General features: G+C 39.6%; 1 protein-coding gene across 5 annotated transcripts in view; it reads left to right on the forward strand.

Annotated features, from left to right (window-relative positions):
• palld (palladin, cytoskeletal associated protein) overlaps nucleotides 1-24,100 on the forward strand; it is a 67,449-nt gene that overhangs the window by 3,900 nt on the left and 39,449 nt on the right. For all 5 annotated transcript variants that reach the window (XM_085398411.1, XM_085398415.1, XM_085398412.1 and 2 more), the window contains exons 3-4: nucleotides 21,384-21,559; nucleotides 23,504-23,567. In XM_085398411.1, coding sequence (XP_085254537.1) covers nucleotides 21,384-21,559; nucleotides 23,504-23,567 — 240 coding nt within the window. The remainder of the gene's footprint in view (nucleotides 1-21,383; nucleotides 21,560-23,503; nucleotides 23,568-24,100) is intronic.

The raw sequence follows: 24,100 nt of genomic DNA on the forward strand, positions 1-24,100 counted from the left end.
TGTGTTGCTACTCTGCTGCAGTTGCTGCAGAGTGTAAAGAAACAGATTCCTATTATCTCTATTTCATTATCTTAAATGTAGAAATCTCAGAGAACAAGAACTCAAAATGAAACAAACCACTGAATCAGTAGCACCAAGTATAACAAACATGCCCTTTGTAATTTGGTTAAAATAACCCTTTAAGGATAGTTTGACCCTAAGATGTTAAATCAGTATGTCTCAAGAATGCACTGACCTCTATATAACTGTCGTCTAAATCACAGTGTCAGTGATGCTCAACAGACCAACTGTCAGGATCCAGCCTCACTGGCCTGGCTGTTACTGATAAGGTGAGCGAGGGGTGCGAGTTGCCGATGTGTTGACAAGCAGGGGGGACTTCCACTCTGTGTAAGCACATTTGTCCTTTGGTACCTGTGCCAGATGAAGCAGAGACGCTGCTAATTTACGCCTGGATGAACTGTTATTGCTCTTGAGACGGCACCACTGGCCCCTGGTTACCAGTTCATCAGAAAACTAAAAATACACTCCTCTCTTGTTTCTGGATAAGTCATTCTCACATCTCAGTCCACACATTTGCTGTTTACTACAGAGACATACCTGAAGTAATTAAAGTTTCAGTCTGTTTGAAACATCAACATCCTTCTAATTCTTTAGCTTTTTCTTTTCTCACATTTGAACTAATAAACTTACATTTTTAGAACAGTTTCTTCAAGATTATTTTAACCTACTGGATAGAAACATTTTTTACTTCACAAAGTGCTTCTTTTAATCATTCTATTGCTTATATTAAGCTATCAAAGGTTACATGAAGCTTGAAAATCTGGATGTCTTGTGCATTACTGTACGTCAACTTCAGCTTCACTTAATGACAAAAAATTTAAGCAGGGTTGTCAGACTTATATTTGATCATTATTGGGTCAAATGGGCAAAAACATTGTCCGTATTTAATGAATCATCCATTTACGAAACAAATAGTTAAGAAAAATAAGTATTTCAACAGTGCCTGTTTTCCCACATTCAGATGTTCTCATTATATGTAGCATTAAAATGTATGGATCAGACTGGATCTACAAAAGGATGAAAAGGTGTTATGATCTAAAGTGGAATGAAATATCAATAATATTCTACTTCTTTATTATCCAAACAACTTGGCGTCTAGAAATACCATCCGTCTGCAACAGGAATACCATCATATTTGATACAGCATGAGTCATTCGCCAATCATATTTTGTAAATATGATGGCTTTAGTTTTTTTGTAAAGCCATCCAGTAGGCCAGTTGTGGCCCCTGGGCTACACGCTTGACATCCCTGATCCTAAAGAGCCAATTGTGGTTCCGCTTAAGTTATTTCCAGCCTTATCTTTCCTTATCTGTATCTTAAAAAATTTATTAACAGTTTGAAACAAGCTGTTTTATCCTGTCGTCCTTTAAGTCATCTTTCTTCTAATTGACTGCATCTCATAAACAGATGGTTGAATATGTGCCTGAGTTGACCAAATTATGGATATCCCCTCTGACATCATACAAATCAGAGAGTAGAAAAAAACTGTAATAAATATACACTGACCTTATTATTTCAAACTCTTTTCCATGTTTGATATGAGCATCCTGTATTATAACAGCATATTTATTATACCAAATAAGTGAACACATAACAGGTCAACTTAAAGGGATTTTTGAGTATGGAATTTCATTTGAGGTGTTTGTGTAACAAGAAGCTATAAAGCCCCATGCTCAAGATATGAATCTCCCCAGTAGGATATGGGGGGCCTCCTCTGCGGCTGTATAAATAGTCATGAGCCAGGCACTGGAATGCAGGCAATGCAATGACTAGGCATTTTCAGTCACCAGACTCTACATCTCCTAACACCTTTTTGGGAAATATGAAGGTAGTGTGTAGGGAAACAGGAGAGTCCAGACACACCGGCGGTAGCTCCATTATATAACAAATACAACAAACAGAGAAGAGTGGAAAACAACAGACTTATTTCACTCTTACCTTTCCACTGTAACATTACAGAAAGATTATGATATTTGTGCCATAGAAAACAAACTGAGTTGTTGTTGTGACGTAATAAGTTGGAAAATTCTGCAGGTGAGTGCAGATCCTAGCAGCAGGTTTTCTTACTGATTTTTTGCTCTTGAAGTGAGAAGCAGTCAGTATAATCGATGCACAAGGGCTATCACTTCCTGTGTTGGATACTGAATGTGAACACTAGATGGCAGCAAGTTGTTTACCATTCAAAACAGACATGCATCTTCATCTGTAAGTGTGAAAGATATTTAAGCAGCTGCTTAAAAGGTGAAACTGCAAAGACAAAGATTTTTGTGCTGCAAGTCTAGTTATATGTGATGAACATATGGAACTATATGGCCTCTAAAGACTGTTGCTCGTCTGAGTTAAAGAGTAAAAAGGAAAAGTTTTTTCATGAAACCTATGATTTTTTTTAATGTATTGCAAGGCATTTCTTTGATGTTTGGTTACTGTTGCATAGTTGCACAGGTTTAAAAAAAAAGATTCCTGAAAGGTTGAATTCAAATGCCTCGTTTCTACTTAGTGTTCATTTCCCACAGGCAGCGCCTTTGATGCAATTGCCAATTCGAGCAGGTGATGCACCTCTTCACCTCCGCGTTCTCTCAGGCTAATGAGTTGGTGCTGGATGTGCTGATGCCAGCATTTTGGAAGGCATTCCTGGTTTCTGGGCGCGGTCTTTTGTGGTCAACCACAATTCGTCTCGGTCAGAGAATCTTACGGTGCTGAGTGCCTGGTATTCTTCAGCATGCCCTCAGTCTCCTCACTCACAGTGTTTTATGTAATGCCCAGCTTTTAATGATGCATTTCTAGTATTTGTGTGCATGTTAGTTACATCCATGCGAACCTGCACATTTTTTCAGTGTGAGGTCATTTTGGCTTCTTCAAGTCTCTGTTTTGGGGGGGTTTAGATTGGCTCTTGGCATGAAGAATTAGGCAATGTATTCAGTCTGTCCAAGCCCCCTGTGTGTTATTAAAGAGAGCATTTCAACACTAAATTGATAGTGTGAGGTCTCATTGTGTGAAACATCCAACACGCCGCAGGTGGCTGCTAACTGATGTCTCGCTATTTCAGTGTACTATAAAAGTGACAGAGAAAATCCATCTCCCATTGTGTCGTGCCTTGTTGTTCTTTCATGTCATTACTCTAACTGCATGCTGTGCAAACAAGGCACTTCAAAACTTCACTTGGAGCTGAATGAGGAGAGATGTGAGGGTAGAGACCAGCCTTGGCGTCTTGGTTTCAGCCAAATACACAAAACCGCAGGGGAAACTTTTGGAAGCTGAGAGGCTGTGGAAGAATTTGGCTAAGACATCTACACTAGGCAGCATCAAGAAGACACTCCAACGTCAAGAAGAGGCAAAACTTTATTGAATGATGGTGGAATTTGTTGTCAAGGCATAAAAGGCCAAATACTCACAAAAGCATCTATGAAAGTTGACCTACTATGTGTCGCTTTATTTTCAGTCATATATAATTGTGATTCAGTCAATCTTTGTGATAGTCGCTTTTTAAATAGTCATGTTTCAGTGAAGTTCAGGAACCAAACCGCTTGATAAAAAAAAATGTATATTCTCCCACAGCCAAAATTGACAAACACAAGGTGTTGCCTGCTTTCTACTTCCTGTTACCTTTTCACATTAAAAAATATTCTGCAAAGTATTTTTCATTGTAGTTATTTTTCTTTTTATTAATGGTGGTTTGTTTGCACTGTCAGGTTATATGTGAGCTGTGTTAAAATATATCCTCAATATATTTTGGTTACTTAAATTTGCAAACTCTGTAACCGTAGAAGTAGAAGTACAAAAAGTTACTTTATTATTTAACTCTGGCATTATTAATCTCTCTTCCACAGTTTGTCTTTTGTCCCCCTCACCCCCAGGTATTTAAATTTAGCATTTGTGACAAAACGGGACAATGACTGCACTATTACATGTTAAGAAAAAGGTGGTCATCATCATTTGTCATTATTAAAGTGAGTCTGGTTTGTTTTTAGCTAAACTTCTGGATTTGGCTGTTGTTTTTTCCATTTGACACTGAATTTCTTACACTTTCTGGCAGACATACATGAAAGATTCAAGCTGGGATACCAGCTACTTGTTGTAGAAGTAGTTATCATACCAGCAAACAGCAACAGTAGCCCTTCCTCCCATGTTTTGTGGAACAGACTTGGCAATGAGGTCATAGCAGGTGACCCACTGCTGACTTATGACGTAGTCCCACTGTAATGCTGACTGTTTGGCCTGTTTCTGGAAAGCCATAACTTTAAATTCTCCCTCATGGACTCATTTGATCTCTGCAGGAGGAGTGGAAAGGGAAAAGCAGTGGTATTTTTATACCTGCGCTTTTTTAAGAAAACATTTGGAGAGCATGATGTCATTCATATTTAAACTCCAAATAATGAGAGAACCTGGAGTGGGTGTAAGGCTCTAACTTAATACGATACGGGAACTATTTTACGGCAACATTCCTGGAACATGAAAACATTTAGGAAGGTGGGACTTTACCTTTTCTGAATGGAGATCTTGCAAGTTGATGTGAGATCGTCAGTTTGACGTATTATTCTGTTCTCACCATACTGACAACTGAACTGTGTTCATGACTATGCGTTATATGTGTGCAAAGATGTATTCAAGACCCAAGAACATTTGAGTTTTTCCAGTGCAGACTGCCAGAGAGTTTTGTGTTGCAACCATAAATAGACAAAGCAGCTTTCGTGTAATCTATATCACAGACATAGAAGACTATATACACACCTTTTTCCACTAATTCTTCCATTTTCAAATCTGGGCTAATACAGATTATGTACATGAACTTGTTGAAATAACAGAAGTAAAACAATTCTGATGGACGTCAGCAGTATTCACGCTTAGACGGTACCTCTGGCCCTCAACTGGCTTAGAGACAGAGTGTGAGATTTCACACAACAAGGTGAGACTTTTTCTGAGTCACTGTCACTGCTTGTGACAAATAGTCGTGAAATTCACAGATATCTTTTTAATCCAGTTATAGATGCTTGCTTGAGTCATGGACACATACCAGGTCTGTCTTGCTTGTAACATGTGTTTTTAATACACAGTTAATTCCATAAGAATTTGCACAATGGTAGTTGTTTTTAAGTTTCTCAGCATCTAAGCAGTTGTTTTTAAGCATCTGTACTCCATCACAGTGGATTTTAGAATTAGTGACTGAATCAGAATGTGACTGAAGTGCAGAGTTTCAGCTTTAATTCACAAAAGTATTGCACTGAGTACATTAGCGCAGTGGTCCAAATACTTATAGAGGCAATTATCTCTTGGTTTTATCAATGGTAACATTATGCATACATTCACTTCAGCTTTCTGCTGGTGGTTGGGTTAGTTAAGTTCTGTCCATTTAGAGAACACAGCCATGTTCAACCGGTTCTAGACTGACCACAAATCTGAACCTGAGTCAGTGGAATAGGGGTGGTAAACATCTAACTTTTAACCCAAAAAGTTAAACATCTAATAATCTTAGTTTGGTGCATAAAGCATAAACAAGGCTAGGAGGATTCTGGGCTCACTTTCAGTATCATGTTGAAATCACATTTTATGCTTTGTAGGTGAATCTTTACCGGTAAATACCATGAAAAATCATTTGATAGAATGATTTACTGTAAAAAATAACGAAGGAATATTTTTATTCTGCTTCAATTATGTGGGCAACCTAAATAGTGTCAATAAATCACCACCAAAATAACTATGACTGCAGAAAGGGTTAAATAAGACATGCGAAGAGAGTGGAGTGAGATTTGTAGGGAGTTATATAAGTGGATCAGTGACAGTTGAAGAAGTGGAATACCAGATTTAATATGAAGCATGTCTGTTGTGGACAAAGGCAGCAGTCATGCACGGCAGGAGGATGGTAATCCAAGACAAGTTCAGCAGGAGGATGGGCAGAGGACACTCCATAAATCTAAACTCTGTACCGAAGCTTCTATTCCTCCTTTAATGTTAGCAGGCCTCTTGACCTCATTTTAAACATGCATCCACTTACCATGAGCGTTAACCAAGTCCATCAAGTCTACGATAGACAGTGACACACGAAGACTCAGACTAAGCCTCTGATTCTTTAAAATTCCTTCTGCACTATAATATAACAAAACTGACAGCACACGTTTGGGACAGGTCTAAAGGCCTGCTGACGGTAACAAGGACTTCATTTTCTGCTTAGACACTTAGGTGCTGTCTGCGTCTATGCTCTCAGGTAAGATTTGTAGTTCTGAGTCATCCGGGCCTCGGGGTCTGTTCCACAGCTGGACTGTGGAACAGTAAGCAGCGGGTTGCATTCCTCTGTTCACCTGTTAAATGACTCGCAACTATTCATCATGCTTGATAAGGCATGGCCATTAGATTCAGCTTATAGTAATCTGCCTTTTGATGAGATATTTTAGGCTGTTATTTTTCCTGGATGTTGGATTCCTGTGTGGCTGCCAAAGAGCTGCGTTTGAAGTTGAGCCCGACTCAATTATGGATCGCCGACAATATTGAAGTGGTGGAATTTAGTGCGTGCTTTTATAAGAGTTTGTGCATCTAAAGTGTTATTATGTGTACAGATATAGCAGCAGACTCTGCCGGTACTTTAAACTGTAAAATTTGCGTACATGTACTGTCCACTTGGCAGTGTATTGTGCGAAAAACAGTCTGCACAGGGATGGCTGTTTTACGAGCAGACGAGGTCAAATGGGACTCATAAAAACAAGCTCAAGTCTTCCTTCCCATGTACATGTGACAGGATAACAGCTGTGCGAAGGTTAAACTGTCTTACACAGAAACTCAAGATATGCATCTTCGTTCCTTCGTCTCTCCGTGTTTGTTTTTTTCCTGTGACTTGAATAAAATATCCCTGCCTCTCCACCCTTTTCAGTTTAAGCCTGAGATTGATATCATAGGGGGCGACACTTGTAGCGGGGGGTCTGCAGGATTTGGTTTCATATCAAGGGAAAGGGGAGGTGGAAAAGAGGAAGATGTTTAATGTCGGGCTCTCGGTGCAACTGATGTGAGCTCAAATTTAAGTCTATAAATTTGTCGGGAGGAGAGAAGGTTACAGAGTTCATTCAGACCATGTCGACAAAAACTTCAGCCACTGGCTCCGCCGGCAAATGTCTTCTACTCTTTTTCAGTTTTCAACACAGCAGAATTGCAGGGTGTTTCACTTCTGACTCATGTGCATCCAGTTTGTGAAATATCTTATCAGCTTTCCTCATACTCCCACCCTCACAGAGTGTCTCAGGGTGGCTAAGAATTTGCTTTCGAGCTGTAAATATTCATGGTGATACTAAGGTGATTTGTCACGGAAGCAGATGTTTTTGTATGTTTGTAATTTTGTTGCATGGTCATGGCTGAGTGGTAAAAAAGGAATCATTTGTTTATTATTTCTTGTATATTTACTTGAGTTGGTCTACAGATGGTCAGAGGTTTACTTTATGAGTTACTCTTGTGAAAGATGAAACTGTACAGTCAGTCAGTGACCCCCAACCAGTATCGTAGGGCATATTTTCAAAAAAGCCAGTGGGGTACGTGGACAAATTCCATCAATTAATTAAAAAAAAAAAATCAATTCAGTTGACATAAACAAGTAAAAAAATAAATAAAATTAATAGTTAGAGGAAAAAAACAGACACCCAAAATAAATAAATATGTAAGAAGACAATAATTAAAAATAAAGAAAAAAATCTTGAAATTACTTGAAACAAGTATGTTTAAGGAGCTTAAAAAGCTATATTAAAATGTTTGAAACTGTTAGATACTTGTAAGTCTAATACATGTTTTTGTCAGAATAAAAAGTTGAAACAAGTAATTAAAATTCCAAAAAAGATTTGCAAACTCTGTGTTAAAGTTATAGAAAGTATAAAAGATGAGCATAGCCATTTTGATACATAGCCATACAAAATAGGTTTGAACTATGCATGCTTAAGTTTATCCCATCTGTCTTAGTCTTTATCTCTGTGTTCTGTCTTTAGGGGCTCCGTAGTCTCCCCAGCCCATCTTGTCTCTTGCTCCCTTTCCCTCTCTGTGTGTGTTCCTCTTTCCCTCACGCTTCCTCTGTCTGTATTTCATCTCCCTTACCTGTTCCCTTGTTCCTCCTTGTGTCAAGTTCACAGGTCTTCGCCGTGGTCTCAGTGTTTGTACTTCCTGTCTTATTTTGACAGTCTCCCATCCTGTGTTCAGCGTGTTCAGTTTTGCTACCCGTCTCGTTATGTCTAATTCATTCTTGTTGTGTTCCCATGTGTTTCCACTTCCCTTATCATCCTTCAGTGTACACATCGTCCCGGTCTTCCTCCTTCCTTTGTCAGTTCTCCCTCCATGTTCTTAGTGTTAGTTTTGCCCAGTTTAGTTACCACTACCTTAGTCTCCCTTTGCTTTCATGCAGCCTTAATAAACAGCCTGCTTTTTGTTAAAACCCAGTTTTGCCCCCAAATGTCAGCTTTTGGGTCCTCACTCTCCGCTCCACACGATCTGCTGCCGCAGACTGGGTCAAGAAAAGGCCCATCAGCTGTGGGTGCGCTTCTTTGAAAGCCAAGTCCAAGGAAAAGGGCTGTTAGTGAGTATTTGGCAGTTTTTTGGTGGTTTTTGGCAATTTGTTAGCAACCATAGAAATAACAATAAAAATTATATATTTTCCCCTAGCAACTGAAGGTTGCCAGGGGGTTACTAGTCAGTCTTTAGCCCTGTGTGACTGGGGCCTAACCATAATTGACTGATTAATGGCAACAGTCTTAATCTAACTTAACATTAATTCAAACATGTATATTTTAACTTGAAAGGTTGTGTTCCCAAAGGGGTTCCTAGGCCCATATTATAGACTGAATTTAAAAGCTGGCAGTAACCAGAATCATGTCACTCGCTGGTTATCAGAGTCCATTGCCACCTTGGTGTTTTAAAAAAGAAGTAACAAGTGAGGGTTGGATTTGATTTGGAAACCAGCACCATTGCCTTTTTGTCTTTCTGGAAACTAAGTAGAGCCATAATTTGCAAAATAAACTTTACGTTTTATTCAATATGATCTGATTTTAACAACTAAGCCCATAAACTCATAAACAGAAAGTGTTTACTGAGGTCATAGAGAAAGTGAGCTGAGGGCTTCTATACAATTTTAAAATGCCTCCCGCTGGCTATTAAAAACAATGCGGGTTTAATGCACTTCCACACTAGCTCCACTTTTCAGACTGAGGAGCTACATCCATCTTATACTTTCTACAGCCCATCTCACAGTGCTGCTGTGGGGGCATTAGATAAAAAAGATTTAACTACTGCAGTAGGTGACTCATTGTTTAACCACACTTATGACAACACATCTGCTCAGTGTACTTTGAATATGGTATTAACTATATCTAATGGTTGTTCCCAGAAATATGTGCTACATACCAAAATTAGTGCTGACACAAGCTACTACGTGGTTTGCCTTCAACGGAAATTACTCAGATGTTGGAGATAAGTAGTTGCGGTTATGAAAGAACTTCTGTAAATCAATGAAATTTAGTATGGCACAGGCACTAACAGAAGCACTCCCATAGGTGTCAACGCATGAGAAAAGACTTTGCTTAACTTCCTTAATTCCAGAACCGCACCAGTTGCAATTAATGTAACTTTAACCCATAACTAGTTTTAGAAAAAAATGTGAAAAAGCCATAAACATATGTAACCTCAATAACAACTGGCCAATTAGACATCTGATCCACTTCCTGTAAGTACAGGCAACATTATGTGTACTCATTTATTTTTTATGGCTGATATGTTTAATTTTTAGGCTCTTGTGAAAGTAACTTTTGTTGGTTTTCATACTGGATTTATTTGAAAGTTTGGACGATTTATTGCAATCACAGTATGACATCATGAGAGGACATAGCCTCTGTTTTTGTTAGTGTCATTTGGTCTCCTTGGAGCAAAAACAGGAGTTGCCATGGCAGCATGGCCTACATTTTTGTGATGTCAGCTGACCCTTTCAAGACCTTTTTAAACAGGACGTAATGTGTAAGTGAGTCTCTGATTTAATGCATACGCATGTTTGGTTGTTTGTGGTAGGAATGGGAAATTATTTAACATTTCCTGATTTGTGTGGAAGCTTTTCCTTGTGTCTTTGTTAACCTGTGTTTGTATGTTTATAATGTGAGATTTATAATATGATGTTTATGAATACAGCCTGCTATGTTGTTGACTTAATTTTGCTAATTTCTTGCCATCTATACAGTAAGACAATAGCAGTGGGTCTGCGAGGGCTATTGTCAGATACCTAGTAATTAATGGGAACATCCAGAGACTGTAAAACCCGGTCTTCTCATTAACCCAGGTTGTATAGTCACTTAGGGGGAAGAACAGTGCTTTTCAGATTTTATCACTACAAATTAGAACAAGTTCCTTCACAAACCACATAATGGCAGGTTGTGCAAGAGGGACAGGACATTCAGTTCTTTCAGTTTTACTTATATAATGCCAAATCACAGTAAGTGTTACCTCAAGGTACTGTAAAGATGCTACAACGTCATAGAGCGAAGCTCAGTGATACCAGTGAGCGAGGAAAAAAACGACTTGGAGCACGAAGGGTCGGACAGACTAGGAGAGAGAAATGACAAAAAACTAATGATGTGGAATTCCTGCATATAAATCCATGGTGAGTAAAAGAGAGGAAAGCAGGATGGAGATGCTCAGTGCATCATGGGAGGTCTTCTACCAGACGAGAGTAGATCAGGAATGAGTGCTAGATACTTTTTTAAGCTTAATGTCTCATCTTTGCTGTTGAAAGTGATAAAAGTTAAACCGTTAGTTAAGCAGTCAGCGTTTCTTCTTAATGGGTTTTTGGTTAGAGGTTTTTTTACACTTTATAACCCAGTGATATCCCACTCTGAATTTTGAAGCCATTACCTGCGAAGTCATTTGTTAACAAGTAGCTAAATGTGTTTGTGAAAGTTATATTAATTTATAAAAAAATCTACGTCATAACCTTTTTTGTCCCTTAAAGGTTTATTCTCTACATTAATCCAAAAACCTTGGAAAAACACCATTTGCTTTAAGTTAAGGGTTAGATAAAGCTACCTGTGTCTATAGCAGCCAACTAGGAGATGGTTTTGAGTCACCAAATCCAGCCCTAGCCATTAGCACAGTCTTTCCAGAAGCAACTTTTGTAAACTGGCAGCTATTTTGGATTGAGTTTGGGCAGTTATTTTGGAACCCCTGTCTAAATGAATGGTGAGAAATTCATATCTTTAGTTGCAGTAGTTACTGGGCCATAAAATGTTCAGATTAGTATCTCTCAAGTCTAATAAAAACAGTTTTAAAACTTAGGCAATTTTGTCACAAAATGTAATTTAAAAAGCTTTTTTCCCCTCTTGTCCAGTTATATAAGTGTGAATCTTTACTGTGGTTGCTAGTATGTTCCCTTAAGTACAGAGAGGGTGACTGTTGTAAACCCAAACCGAGGAGCCTGACAGCTAAAGGCTCTAGTCCTCTGTCTTGCTTTTCTAACGCTATAAACCACAAGAAAACATTTCCAATATGAAAATACTGATACTATAATGTTGATAAGATATATTTATATATATGCAGTCTCCCGGCAAGGTTCTTTTCATTGTATATTTGCATGTAATCCGGTAAAATTTCATATGTAAACATGTAAGGAGCAGACCATCTTCGTAACAAGCACCACAAACAAGCCCACCTGCCACGTCCTACTGGTAGGCTCTTTCTGGCAGCGACCAAAATATCACAAGTTCAGCCTGCCTTGAAGCCTGAGTGGAGCCCCCGCAGAGAGCGAAGCACACCGCACCCTTTCATTCTGCCGTGGATAGTGCATCAGACATAAATCTGCTGACTCTAAACAAACCACCAGTACCACATTTATGTTTGCCAAACTAGGTGAATTTGAAGCTAGGAGCATTTGAGATTATTATGGTCTCATTGTGTGTATGTGTCGGCATGGGTGTGTACAAATCATGACGTACCCACACTGCTTGCAGTAGCCACAGCCATCTGTCTTGTACTTGCCAGGTGATGCCAACTCAAAGTGGTCTATTTGGATCCTCACTTATCCAAGTTATTTTTGTGCAGGCCTAACAAGGCTTTTTAAGTGGCCTGCTTAGTTCTGGCATGTGGGATTTATTAAGTAATGGTCAGTATAGTTAGTGTCCTCTCTTTTTGGGGCACACTGTATTGTGTATTGCAGCACTGTCATCTTTTATTTTGATGATATCCCTCTTCCTGCAGTCACAGATCAGAGGCCCAGAGGTTTCCATGGTGGCAGGGTCATTTGGCTTAAACCCAGTGCTCTCTGTGGTGTTTTTGATGGTCAGCAGACTGTGGCCGGGATCTGTATAGGAGCAGAAGTTTTGCTCTTTGTTTGGGTGACAGAGTCCAGAAATACATAACAAAAAAAGACTGGGTTTACTTGTTAAAATCCTTTTAGGCCACAAAATGTTTCTCATCAGAGGAAGTTTACCTGCATCCAGCTTTGAAGGCTTTAGAGTGGCAGAGAGTTTGATTGGTTTGGGTAGGATTTATCCTTGGTGTAGAGAACACAAAAACATGGAGACATTTCAACCAACCACTGGAATTATATGAATGAATTCAATGTGGCCAACTGTGAAGCAGTTTTTGTGTTTTAAATGAGTCTTAAATGTATTTTTTCTGCTCTTCTGTCTTGTGTGGAATTTGGCAGCCTGGGCTGCTCCCTCCCTCTCAGCCCTCCGCTCAGCCCGAGTGTTGTGTGTGTGTGTGTGTGTGTGTGTGTGTGTGTGTGTGTGTGTGTGTCTGTATGACTGCGTGACTCAGAGTGGCTATCCTGGTGTGAGAGTGTCAGTGTGTGTCACGCTGTCAGGAGGAGAAGCACTGTGTGAAAACTTCAAGATCAAGGGAATCTGTGTAAGTTTGATTTATCTAACTGGGAACAGCACAGCAGCTCAGGTAAGTCTGAAAAACAACCTTGATGCCATCTGTCGCTACAATTAAATGGAAGTCAAGCTTGTGTGATGAATTTCTTTGATTTGATCTTCAGCCTCATTGAACATCACTGTAATAAGGGTAACAGACTCATCAGAATTTGGGTTTTCTAGACGAACACTTCTAACTTTTTACTGAATAAAATAGTAATGTAGCTTTCTGAAACAACACATGATAAACTGCGGATTTTGTTTGTGTCATATGTATATCAATCCATATTTTTTTCTAGGGATGCTACTCACTTTAAAGAATTAGATGGAATATGTGTTAGTATGTGTGTGGGTGTGTGTGGGGTGGGGGGTATCCCCCTGAGTGCTGAGGTGTGTGCATTTGTAGCTCAGCTGCTGCAAATGTCCGTCACTATTTCAGCTGAATGTGTAAACACGCACAAACAGACACACGCGTCAGTCACTATAACAATTAATTACTGCACTGACAAATGCAGTTAGCATTCAGTATCTATTATTTCTGCTACCCACAGTATGAATTTCACAATGATGATTCAGACTGAACCATTTGCCTGCTTGGCACAGCCAAACTGAGTTCTGCTCTCTTGCAGTGGACAATGCCAGTTAATGGACTTGGTTAAAATTCCTTGGAGAAAAATATCATTCGTTTCATCCGGTCAGAGCTTTGACTGTCAACTGCAGCTGTCTTCTAGCTGGAATATTCCGGTGAACTTTGACCCCTGATGCTGTGCCATCATTAACCAGGCTCCATCAATGGAGGCCTTTTGCTTCTTTGTAAAGCTCGGTTTCTCCATGTATCATCTTTAACCAAGACATGCATGTTCTTCAGTCACGCAGGAAAACGTTTAAACTGAGCTGTTGTGCTTATTTTGTAGTCCAGATGACAATACTCAAACAAAAAGGCTGCAAGATAGAAGATGATCATTTACTTTGGCTTTGACTAAAGCATAAACACTGAGTTTCTGAGAAATCCTTTAACAAATCTGAATGTCATTTAAAATTATTGCCTTCGCAGCTTCAATTATATACAAAGACTTTTTTTGACTACTTGAAAATAGCCCTCCAACAATAAACCGAATAAATATTTCACAAGTTATGGCCTCACATAAGTATTTACATGATCAGTACATTTGATTTACTTTTATTTACTTTATACAACATGCCTCATTCTCACACATTTGTCACTGCAATAAGGGGAATGTTACCGTTAATGTCAATTTAATTTAGTTCAGTTTAGTAATATTTATCTATATAGCACCAATTCAGAACAACAGTCCTCTCAAGGGAGTTCTTCCTCCCCACTGCTGCCAAGTTGGCAACAACACTTTAGCTTAAAACTGAAACCTTGCCCAACACAATGACCTGAAAGATGCTAAATCCTATTTTAGATGAGGAAAGATAAAGAATTTCTTTGAGGTTTTGATTTTTTAATTCAATTCAATTTTATTTATATAGCGCCAAATCACAACAGCAGTCACCTCAAGGCGCTTTATATTGTACAGTAGATTGTACAATAACACATACAGAGAAAAACCCAACAACCATATGACCCCCTATGAGCAAGCACTTTGGCGACAGTGGGAAGGAAAAACTCCCTTTTAACAGGAAGAAACCTCCGGCAGAACCAGGCTCAGGGAGGGGCGGGGCCACCTGCTGCGACCGGTTGGGGTGAGAGAAAGAAGACAGGATAAAGACATGCTGTGGAAGAGAGACAGAGGTTAATAACAGATATGATTCAATGCAGAGAGGTCTATTAATACATAGTGAGTGAGAAAGGTGACTGGAAAGGAAAAACTCAATGCATCATGGGAATCCCCCGGCAGCCTACACCTATTGCAGCATAACTAAGGGAGGATTCAGGGTCACCTGGTCCAGCCCTAACTATATGCTTTAGCAAAAAGGAAAGTTTTAAGCCTAATCTTAAAAGTAGAGATAGTGTCTGTTTCCCGAATCCAAACTAGAAGCTGGTTCCACAGAAGAGGGGCCTGAAAACTGAAGGCTCTCTCTCCCATTCTACTTTTAAATACTCTAGGAACAACAAGTAGGCGTGCAGTGCTCTAATAAGGTGAAATGGTACTACAAGGTCATTAAGATAAGATGGGCCCTGATTATTTAAGACCTTGTATGTGAGGAGCAGGATTTTGAATTTAATTCTGGATTTAACAGGATTAACAGTATATAACTATGCCAGCTGCACTGTTGGGTTATACCTCGCTAGCTAAATGCTAACTTGAGTACTGTATGTGAACACTCTCACAGCAACAATACTATGATGATAAGTTCATGCTTGCCCACAATCCCAGTTTTTCTAGGTTTCTCCCACATTTTAAGACAGTCTCCTGGCACCCTCCCCTTTTTGCTGTTTTCCTGGGAAAGTCCTGTAATTTGCACAAACCTCAAACTTTATAATGAATAACTGGAATACATGCGCATGCATATCCACATGTTTTATATTTGTCTAGTGTTACTCAAGTTGCCAGATTGTCTATGAAACACAGTCTACATGCAATTTCAACACACCTGTCGGGCAGCAAATAACCAGATTCAAGGTGTGTGGAAGCAGATCAGTTAGCTGATTGCGGTTTTAGCTGTTGCTTCACCTCTCAAGCTGCCCTTACTGCCAAAATACAATACAGATAGACTTGAAGACATAAATAAATAAAAGAGAATTGAGTGATACGTGTAACCCGTCGAATGGGTGTGACACAGACTTTGGTAAAGATGGCAAGAGTTTCACCAATTTGAGCTTCCAGAATCAACAAATCTCAGTTTACGGATTCTAATGTCATCACAATTACTTTACACATCAACAGTCCAATTTTTGTTGCTCTGTAGATCCTAATTTAGAATATTAAAAAAAGAAAAAGTTTTTTTGTTGGGGAAAAAATATCATCCATCCATCCCAAAAGGTTGAGTCTGTTCATCTGGACGTAGCATTTTCAGTGAGAGAAACGTTTCGTCAGTCACTTGGATGAGTGACGAAATGTTTCTCCCACTGAAAATGCTACGTCCAGATGAACAGACTCAACCTTTTGGGATTTACTTACCTGGATGATTGAGCATGCATCAAGAATTAATCCATCAAATAGTAGCTGTGAAAACCAAAAACCTAAAAACCAAAGCTGTCAACTTACAGCTGATGCAAGAGGACAAATCAGAGGTTAAATAAAATTGATAGGATTTATTCTCTGTAGACAATGACATTTGATGTCAATGTAATTGTTAGTGTTTCACCCTGCAACAAAGTGGTGGGAAAACTAGCAATAAGACTGGTAAGATCTACCATTGCATTAAATAAATTTTAAGATGAATACAATCTTGTTAGTATGATGGAAATTTCTGAACAATTATAGCTGTGAGTCAGGCTTTAACCCTCTCAATTCTAAGCCGTCATTTGTGATGAACTTAACTCCAACGCTAACCCTACACAATCAGAATTAAGTAATTTTCGTTTTCATTTAATTGTTCTCGAAAAGTCTTTATAATGTAATAAGGGAGCAGCTAAAATAATTATTCTAACTGACACATAACTATTCACTTTTTTTAATCATCAATGAAAGATGTCAAAACTTTTGAAAGGTCCAGAAATCAAGTTGGTTGAATATTTCATTCATTAGGTAAAATAAACTGCCGGAAGTACAAACTGCTACCTGGAGGTGTGGCTAAATGATGCGTTATGTGAGAATCTTATAATTTAAAGTATTAAGGAGTACTGTGGTGGAAATGTTCTTGATTTATGGAGGTTGTGCTTTTGGCCTTTTGGCTGGGAGCTTTAAAGCTGGATTGATTGCTGGTTTCAGTCGGCATCCGTGAAGAAAGGAAACTCAATATGCTTTCTATGTAGTGTTTGCATAAACTGAGAGATTTGTCTGTCGAGGATAATAAAATCAGCACTGCTTGCTATAGTGTGGGTAGTTTCAGTTGACCTCTATTGTAGTTTGTAATTAAGGATAAAGACAGCCCAGATGCCGCTGCTCTTGTCCAGTTGAACTTTGGCTGAATTTTGTGGTCTATAGGCTTGAAACTTAACACTGAGAGTTTGAAGGAATAGAAAAAGTAGTCAGGAAGTAGTCTGCCCATGCCTTATACCCTATATCGATGGATGAATGATTTGTGTGCATTTTGCATGCTGGCCATTCCTTCATCTTTGCCAAGGTCATCTTAGTGATTGAACCCCCCCTCTCTCTCTTTTTCTCTTCCCTCTGTGTTCTGGCCTTCATCTGTCTGGGTTTGTGGTGAAACTGAGCTTTGCTTCATAAAATTTTCCATCAACAGAGGCAAATAACAACAGGGTCAAACGAGGAGAGTGTGGCCCTCAGCACGCATTATCGAGGCCAGGGCAACAGCCTCTGGTTTGGCCTGTCATATGGAATGCTCTCTTCTTCTGTATGGAGCTAAGTTAGCACAGAAAGCACCCGGCGCTATTCAAGCCATCATCTGGCCTCAATTGTCTTCACTGAAATCTGTCTAATTGCTTTCTCACATGCTATCATTGTTCAGAGAGTTGGTGACAGGCTGTTTGATGGTGATGGTGGGTTGTTTAATCAGCCTCTTGGCTTGGCGCCCTTGGGCGGAGGGGGGTTGAATGAAGAGGTGAGGCGTTGCTCGTGAAGCCCATTCATTCTCAGCTATTTTATATGCATGTTCTGAATATTTGTTTTGTAATAGTATTGTGTTAAGAGGAAATGGGTGGCAATTCTGCACTCTGCCAAGAAATTTCTACCTTCACTCAGCTTTCTTTAACACACCCTTCTTCCCCTCCAAATCAGCCTGCTGGTAGCTCAGTTTGTTCTGTGCGTGCTGCACTGCTGCATGGGACTCAGCAAAGTCTCCCCCCCCATCCCCTTTCTGTTTAGGCCTATCATGATGCTCAGCGCATTCCACAGAAATAGCGAGGAGATTAAATAAACATTACCGTCTGTCTCTAAATGAGTTTACTTAGTAATTATGCATAATGGTAGATCATTAAGGTTGATTAATAAGGGTTTTTATTGTTGTGCTTGTTGGGGATGATCTTGGCTTCCCAGTTTATGCTCTGTCAACCCTCAGAGGAGCTGATGAGTCCTGCCTTGCTCTGTGATTTGACAGAACTGTGTGTCTGAACAAATTTCCATTTCCATTTGTTTATTGTGTACATGGCCTGTGATTTAAATTTAAGGAGAGACCCTTGCAAAGTAAAACTACCGAAGGCAAAAAAAAACCCCTTAAGACCACTAATATCATAAATGCTTTAATTGCAGTTCTGTTTTTTCATTTCGCTTGACACATGTTGCTGCGTGGAAATGTCTGGATGGAGTCAGGCCACCCTGTGGGAAACCTATCCCCCCGTTGTTTGCTGGCCTCTGTTCACTATAGTTACACTCATGCACAAAATGCTCACTTACACTGCCTCTGACAGCTTTAATATCCTCCATCACAAAAACCATAGTCATTACTTTAATGATGTCATGTGTTACATCAAGCCCTTTCCTGTGTGTGTTTAATTTAACGGCACTTGAGAAATGTCCAAGTGATTTTCCTATACTGAAGGGGATTTGTATTGTGCAATCTGCAGATGTAGTGCATATGGCTGCAAAGTCCATTGTGAACCATTTTTTTATTAATACGGCGAGTGACTTAAAAGAAAGTAGTGAGGTGAGCAGCCAAGCAAATCCCCAGCAGACACTGCAGTCACACAGATGAGTTGTTTTCCCTTTTCTCTGCCTGGTTATAATCCAGAACCACACAGACATATTGGTTTGCTCAAAAATGTCAACTTTTTACTCTCAGTCACAGGCTGCTGTCAATTTTGAATTAGATTATGAGAATTCAGAACAAAGTTGGACTAAACTGGATCTAGTGTCATCCCAGCCATTTCTGTCTGGGTTTTAGTTGTCTGAAATGTGGTAGATGACTCCTTGTCTTTGTTGCTTCAAGGGTTGACACGACGGTGGATAATGTATCCTTCCTTGAGTAGCTCTTCATTACTGTCATTCCACATTGTCTGTTTTGTATCATTTAACACACTGGTGCCTGGCTAACCTGCTTCCTTTGTTGCAGAGAGAGGAAAAATCCCACATAAGTTATTATAGATAAGCTTTAAGTCAACAATCCTTATCTATTATAGACTCGCCATTGGTGTAGCCCTCAAGTTCATTGAGGTCTCAGTATTCTCATTCAATGAGCATACACTGAATGATCCTGATTTCTGACTCTAATGAACATCAAAATTTACAATATTAACTGAGCCTGTAAGCTTATCAAGAAAGTGTTTATAAAGGTCACAGACCAAGGGAGACTAGGACCATTTTTCTATAGACTTAATGCAGCTGAAGTTGTTTGGCAGCCAGAAGAGTCGCCTCCTGCTGTCTATCAGAAAGAATGCAAGTTTAAGGCAGCCCCAGCTACATCCATCTCTTGACATCACGCAGAGCCAAGGATAGAAAAAACTGTCTATAGCCAGAGCTTTTAGGTTTTACAGATTATTTGCGCTTATGCAAACTAAAAAAATTTTAAACTTTGGTCATGTTTTAAAATGAGCTGTAACAGGAAAAATAAGGCAAATATTCCCCAAATCCTTTTATGAATCTATGAAGGTGGCTGGTGTTAAAGGCTGAGAAAGCTGAGAGAGGCAGACAAAGCTCTGCAGTGTTCAGTCTGTCTCTGATCCTGATGAACCGCTGAGTGTGAGCTGTCTCAGTCATGACAGGGCGTATAATTTTTCTTATCCGACCCCACCTGACTCATGCTCATTCACCTTCTCTTACTGTACTTGCCATTCATACACTTTCTCCGCTTGCCACCCACACCCACACCCAGTCTCCCAGGTGTAAATCCCCGATTATGAAGTGTTGTCTGGATATTTTGGCTGATTGATTGCTTTCTGAAAGAGGAGTTGACCTGATGTTTGACTGACACACCAGGGTGTATAAAATCATGTAACGGCCACACGGCAGGATGTCAGGAATTTTTACGCAGCTCTCCCAGATAGTAGGAATGTTCTCAGGTCTGGGCTCTGGAGGAACATAACAGCTGTTCGTTCTCCTGGCATTTTGGGAATTCCAACCCTCTCCCTGTCAATTCAGAGGTCAATATCTGAATAGAACATACACAACTTCCATTTAGTATGGTTCTGATGAAGTGTGCTCATGTGAGATACAAGTGCAGATAAAAGTAACAGTTTCCCCACAAATCGAGGCATTTGAAGCCAGGACTTGAATGTGTGTATTTTGTAGGAGATGGTTGATTTGATTCCTGCTGTTTGATCCTCTATTTGATGTGGTAACATAGGGCTGGAAGAAGAGGGGGGTCTGCTTTAATCATAACCCTGTGACGAGTGATGAGACGTATGAAGCTGGTTGTGTGGTGGACTCTCTCATCTCTCCTTGGTCCCAGATCAGGGAACAAAGTCTGTGTTAGCAAAACCCCAAGGAGGTGGTGCAGAGCCCAGGCGCCCATCCAGACACACAGGCTTCTGATTGGAAGGGGGAAAGGGTGTTTCTGCTTCCCGTAACACGGCGTCTTGTTCATGCCTCAATTGGCAGATATGGAAACTTAGACATTCCTGGTATGTGTGTGCGTGTGTGTGAATGAGTAGATGTTAATGTTAATTTATTTGGCAGGCCTCCATCATATTTGGAAGAGGTGTATTTAAGTTTTTGTATTTGACAGGATGAGTTGTGGCTTTTCCTTGTCAGATAGACAAGACATAAATTTTTGTTATGAGTCAAACGAGTCTATAATATAGGCTTCTTTTTAAGTTTCCATAAAGGTCGGGGGGTGCTCTGTTATGCTTTTCTTTATTTTCTGTCATATATACTGTTACAGCGGTGAAGTATCATTTTAAATAGAACCAAAGTCTCAAAAAAATTAGTTCAGTTTATGTAAGAGTAAACCCTGTAAACCAAATACTCTGGCTTCAGACTGCTCTAAGTTAGCCTAATGGGAAGGGAAGGGAGCCTAAATGGATTGTTATAGATAGGAGCAGCGCCAAACTCCAGTATAAGATGAATAAGGATTTTTTGAGCTGTGATTGACGCAATCATACTTTTGTAGAGTCCAACATTTAAAATATGGAGCTGTTGTGTGTTGCAAAGTCTAATAAGGAACCTGATTGTGTAAGTAAATGGCATACTATTGGTGAATTTGTTTTGAGCAGGACCTCCTTTTAGAAAAGGAATAGTAATGTCTTTAAAAAGGCAGAATAAAAAGAGGAAACCCGGAGAGAAGATTCATAGATTTAGTGAAGGAGGGAATGTAGAGAGCTGGTGAGACAGAGAAGGATGCTAAAGAAACGGTGAGTTAGACACAGATGATCTGCTGTGGAGACCCCTAAACAGACTGACCCAAAGGCAAACAAGATCTTAAAAATGATTTTAATTTAGGTCTCTTATGAATTATTACTATAACATGTTGAGGTAATCAAACTTGTCTTGTACTTCTTCCTTTAGGTGGTTCTGTGAAGGCCGTGAGCTGCACAACTCTCCTGACATCCAAATCTGGAGGGATGGTGACCTGCACACACTGGTGATTGCTGAAGCCTTTGAGGACGACACAGGACGTTACACCTGTGTGGCTTCCAACAGTCTCGGAGCAGATAATACTTCAGCTGAGGTTTACATTGAAGGTCAGACAGATCGTTTCATTACTTCTTCTTGGGGTTGTTGTCAACCAACCAAAGTCTTGGTTGCCTGAAATGATACCTGTGCGTAGTCAATTGTTCCCAGGCAATGGAGGGTTAGAGAGGGTTAATTTTATCTGCAGATTAACAAAATGTTCCACAAAGTATATCATGCGCTCTGCCTGTTATGCTTTCTAGCCTAAATTAATTATACACACATGAAAAGGCAGTATATGCAGCACATTGAAACACTGTAAACCTTATTTCAAACTGAAAACAAAACAACAGACAATAAGGAACTTTTATACTTATTTGAGACAGACATCCAGCTTTGTTTGGGTTGCTCCTTGGGTCAGATGCTGAAGCCTGGTGCAGTTGTGACTGTGTGTTGTCATATAACTAAAATGCACTTACACTTGACTTTTTAATAATCTGTTTTAAGCAAATGCAGCCGTACTAGCAAATTCTTTGACGTGTTGTAATCTAGCTTGTAGCCATCTCTGAAGTCCACGGGAAAAACATGGTGGTGTTTAACAGGTAATCTGTTCCTTCTGATGCAAAAAATTATGGGAGGCTACAAAAGATTGAAAGGCTATTTATATAGCGCTTTTTGCCCCATGGATGTAATAACAGTAATTGTCCAACCAATGAAAATTTGGTTAGATGAAAGTACACACCAAATAACTGACCAGCTGAGACTACAGAGATGCTTTTGCAAATGTATTGACTGATATTAAGTCTTACAGGAGAATACAGCCAATTGTTTAATTCATCTTATTGCTGTGGTTTGATAAGCTATGCCAAGAAAGAGCACTACAGATGCAATGTTTGCTTTGAGAGTGTTGATGAAGACGTATAGATAAGGCCAGAAGGTGCAGCTTGTTTGCAGCGGTGGTGGGCAGGTTAACGGATGACTGAGATCCGGACTGGACTGTGATTTTTTTTTTTTTTTTTTTTTTTTTTTTTTCTCAGACAACTTTGGGAGGGTAGGTGTGTACTATAGAGAAGAGGAATGACAGTCATTAGAAGTAAGACAGAATACACGTGTGTGTGTGAATGAGAGGGAGACAGGTGTAACAGTCAAGCTGCAAGGAAGAGAGACAGTGAAGGTAGATGAGTTTAAATACGTGGGGTCAACCATCCAAAGCAATACACAGAGAATCCTGGTAGGGCGGAGTGGGTGGAGATTAGTGTCAGAGGTGGTTTGTGACATAAGGATAACAAAAAGAGAGAAAGGAATGCTTTACAAGTTGGTAATGAGACCTGCTATTATGTATGGTTTGAAAACAGTGGCACTAACAAAATGTCAGAAAGTGGACCTGGAAGTGGATCTGAAGGTGCTAAGATTTTACTGAGCATGACCCGGATGGACCGGATCACAAGTGAGTACATCACAAGAATGCCTCAGGTTGAATGGTTTGGAGACAAAGGTGCAGAGGCAAGGTTGAGATCATTTGGACGTGTGCAGAGAAAGGATAGTGGATATAGAAGACAAAGAATGGTGAAGAGGGAGCTGCCAAGTGGAAGGAAAAGAGGAACCAACAGAGAAGAATTGTGGATGTAGTGAAGATGGCCATGCAGAGGGTTGGTGTGGCAGAGAAGGATACGGATAGGGAGAGATGAAGGTAGAAGAGATGAAGAAACTGCATGAAGATAAATTATATTTTCTGAAAAAGGGTTTGAAGCTGGGACAGTGTTCATCTTAACACCATAAATGTAAGCCTTGCAGTCATTTACACTTGTGACTAAACTCTAGCAAAAATTTAGATTACAAAGCCAATACTTCCTTCTTCCACAAAACCGGATTTGAGAAACACTTAGTCATAATTTTATTGTATAGAGTTGCATATTTAAAAACAGTAAATCTGTTAAGCTAATTGGAAATAAATGGCCTATATAATGTTCTGTAGCACATAAACCACAGCAGCTTCTGATTGTGTTCCACTGCAGGGGCGTCGTCATCAGACTCAGAAGGAGAAGGTGCATCGAAGTCTAGATCAGGAGCCATGCCTCAGTATGTATATTCCTGCACAACTACCTTTGACACTATGACCCAGTGAACCTTGAACTATCCAACAGGCTAACCAAGCCCTTGAGCGACTAATCAAGTCTGCTGCCTGCTCCTAGTTAACTGGGTCCTAAAAAGGCTAGCCAACAGTCTGACCCAGAACATAGTCAGCAATCACAGTAATGACCTGGGGAGGGTTAATACAGTGGGGAAATCACCTGAGATGTTTGGTCTCTTACTTATTTCCAAATGTTAAACTTTTTAATTCATGAGACTTTAACTTTTAGTTTTATTCAATTTCCTCTCCAATAGTGAAAAATATGTATTAATTTAATGACATTTTGGGCATGAAATTCCAATTCCATTTTTACAATAGGGCATTTTTTGCAGTCCCTGAGTCCTTTCACTTTTTCTAAATGTTTTTCATCATTATCTTATGTATAAATCTCCCTGCATCTGGACTGTTTCCTGATATTCGTTTCTGTTTCCATTAATGTTTACCCACTGAAGCCAAGATCACTGATATCATCTTAATTGCT

Source organism: Rhamphochromis longiceps, linkage group LG23 (genome assembly GCF_057381845.1).
Source record: "Rhamphochromis longiceps isolate RC_006_pf linkage group LG23, R_longiceps_female_GT1.1, whole genome shotgun sequence".
Taxonomy (NCBI): domain Eukaryota; kingdom Metazoa; phylum Chordata; class Actinopteri; order Cichliformes; family Cichlidae; genus Rhamphochromis; species Rhamphochromis longiceps.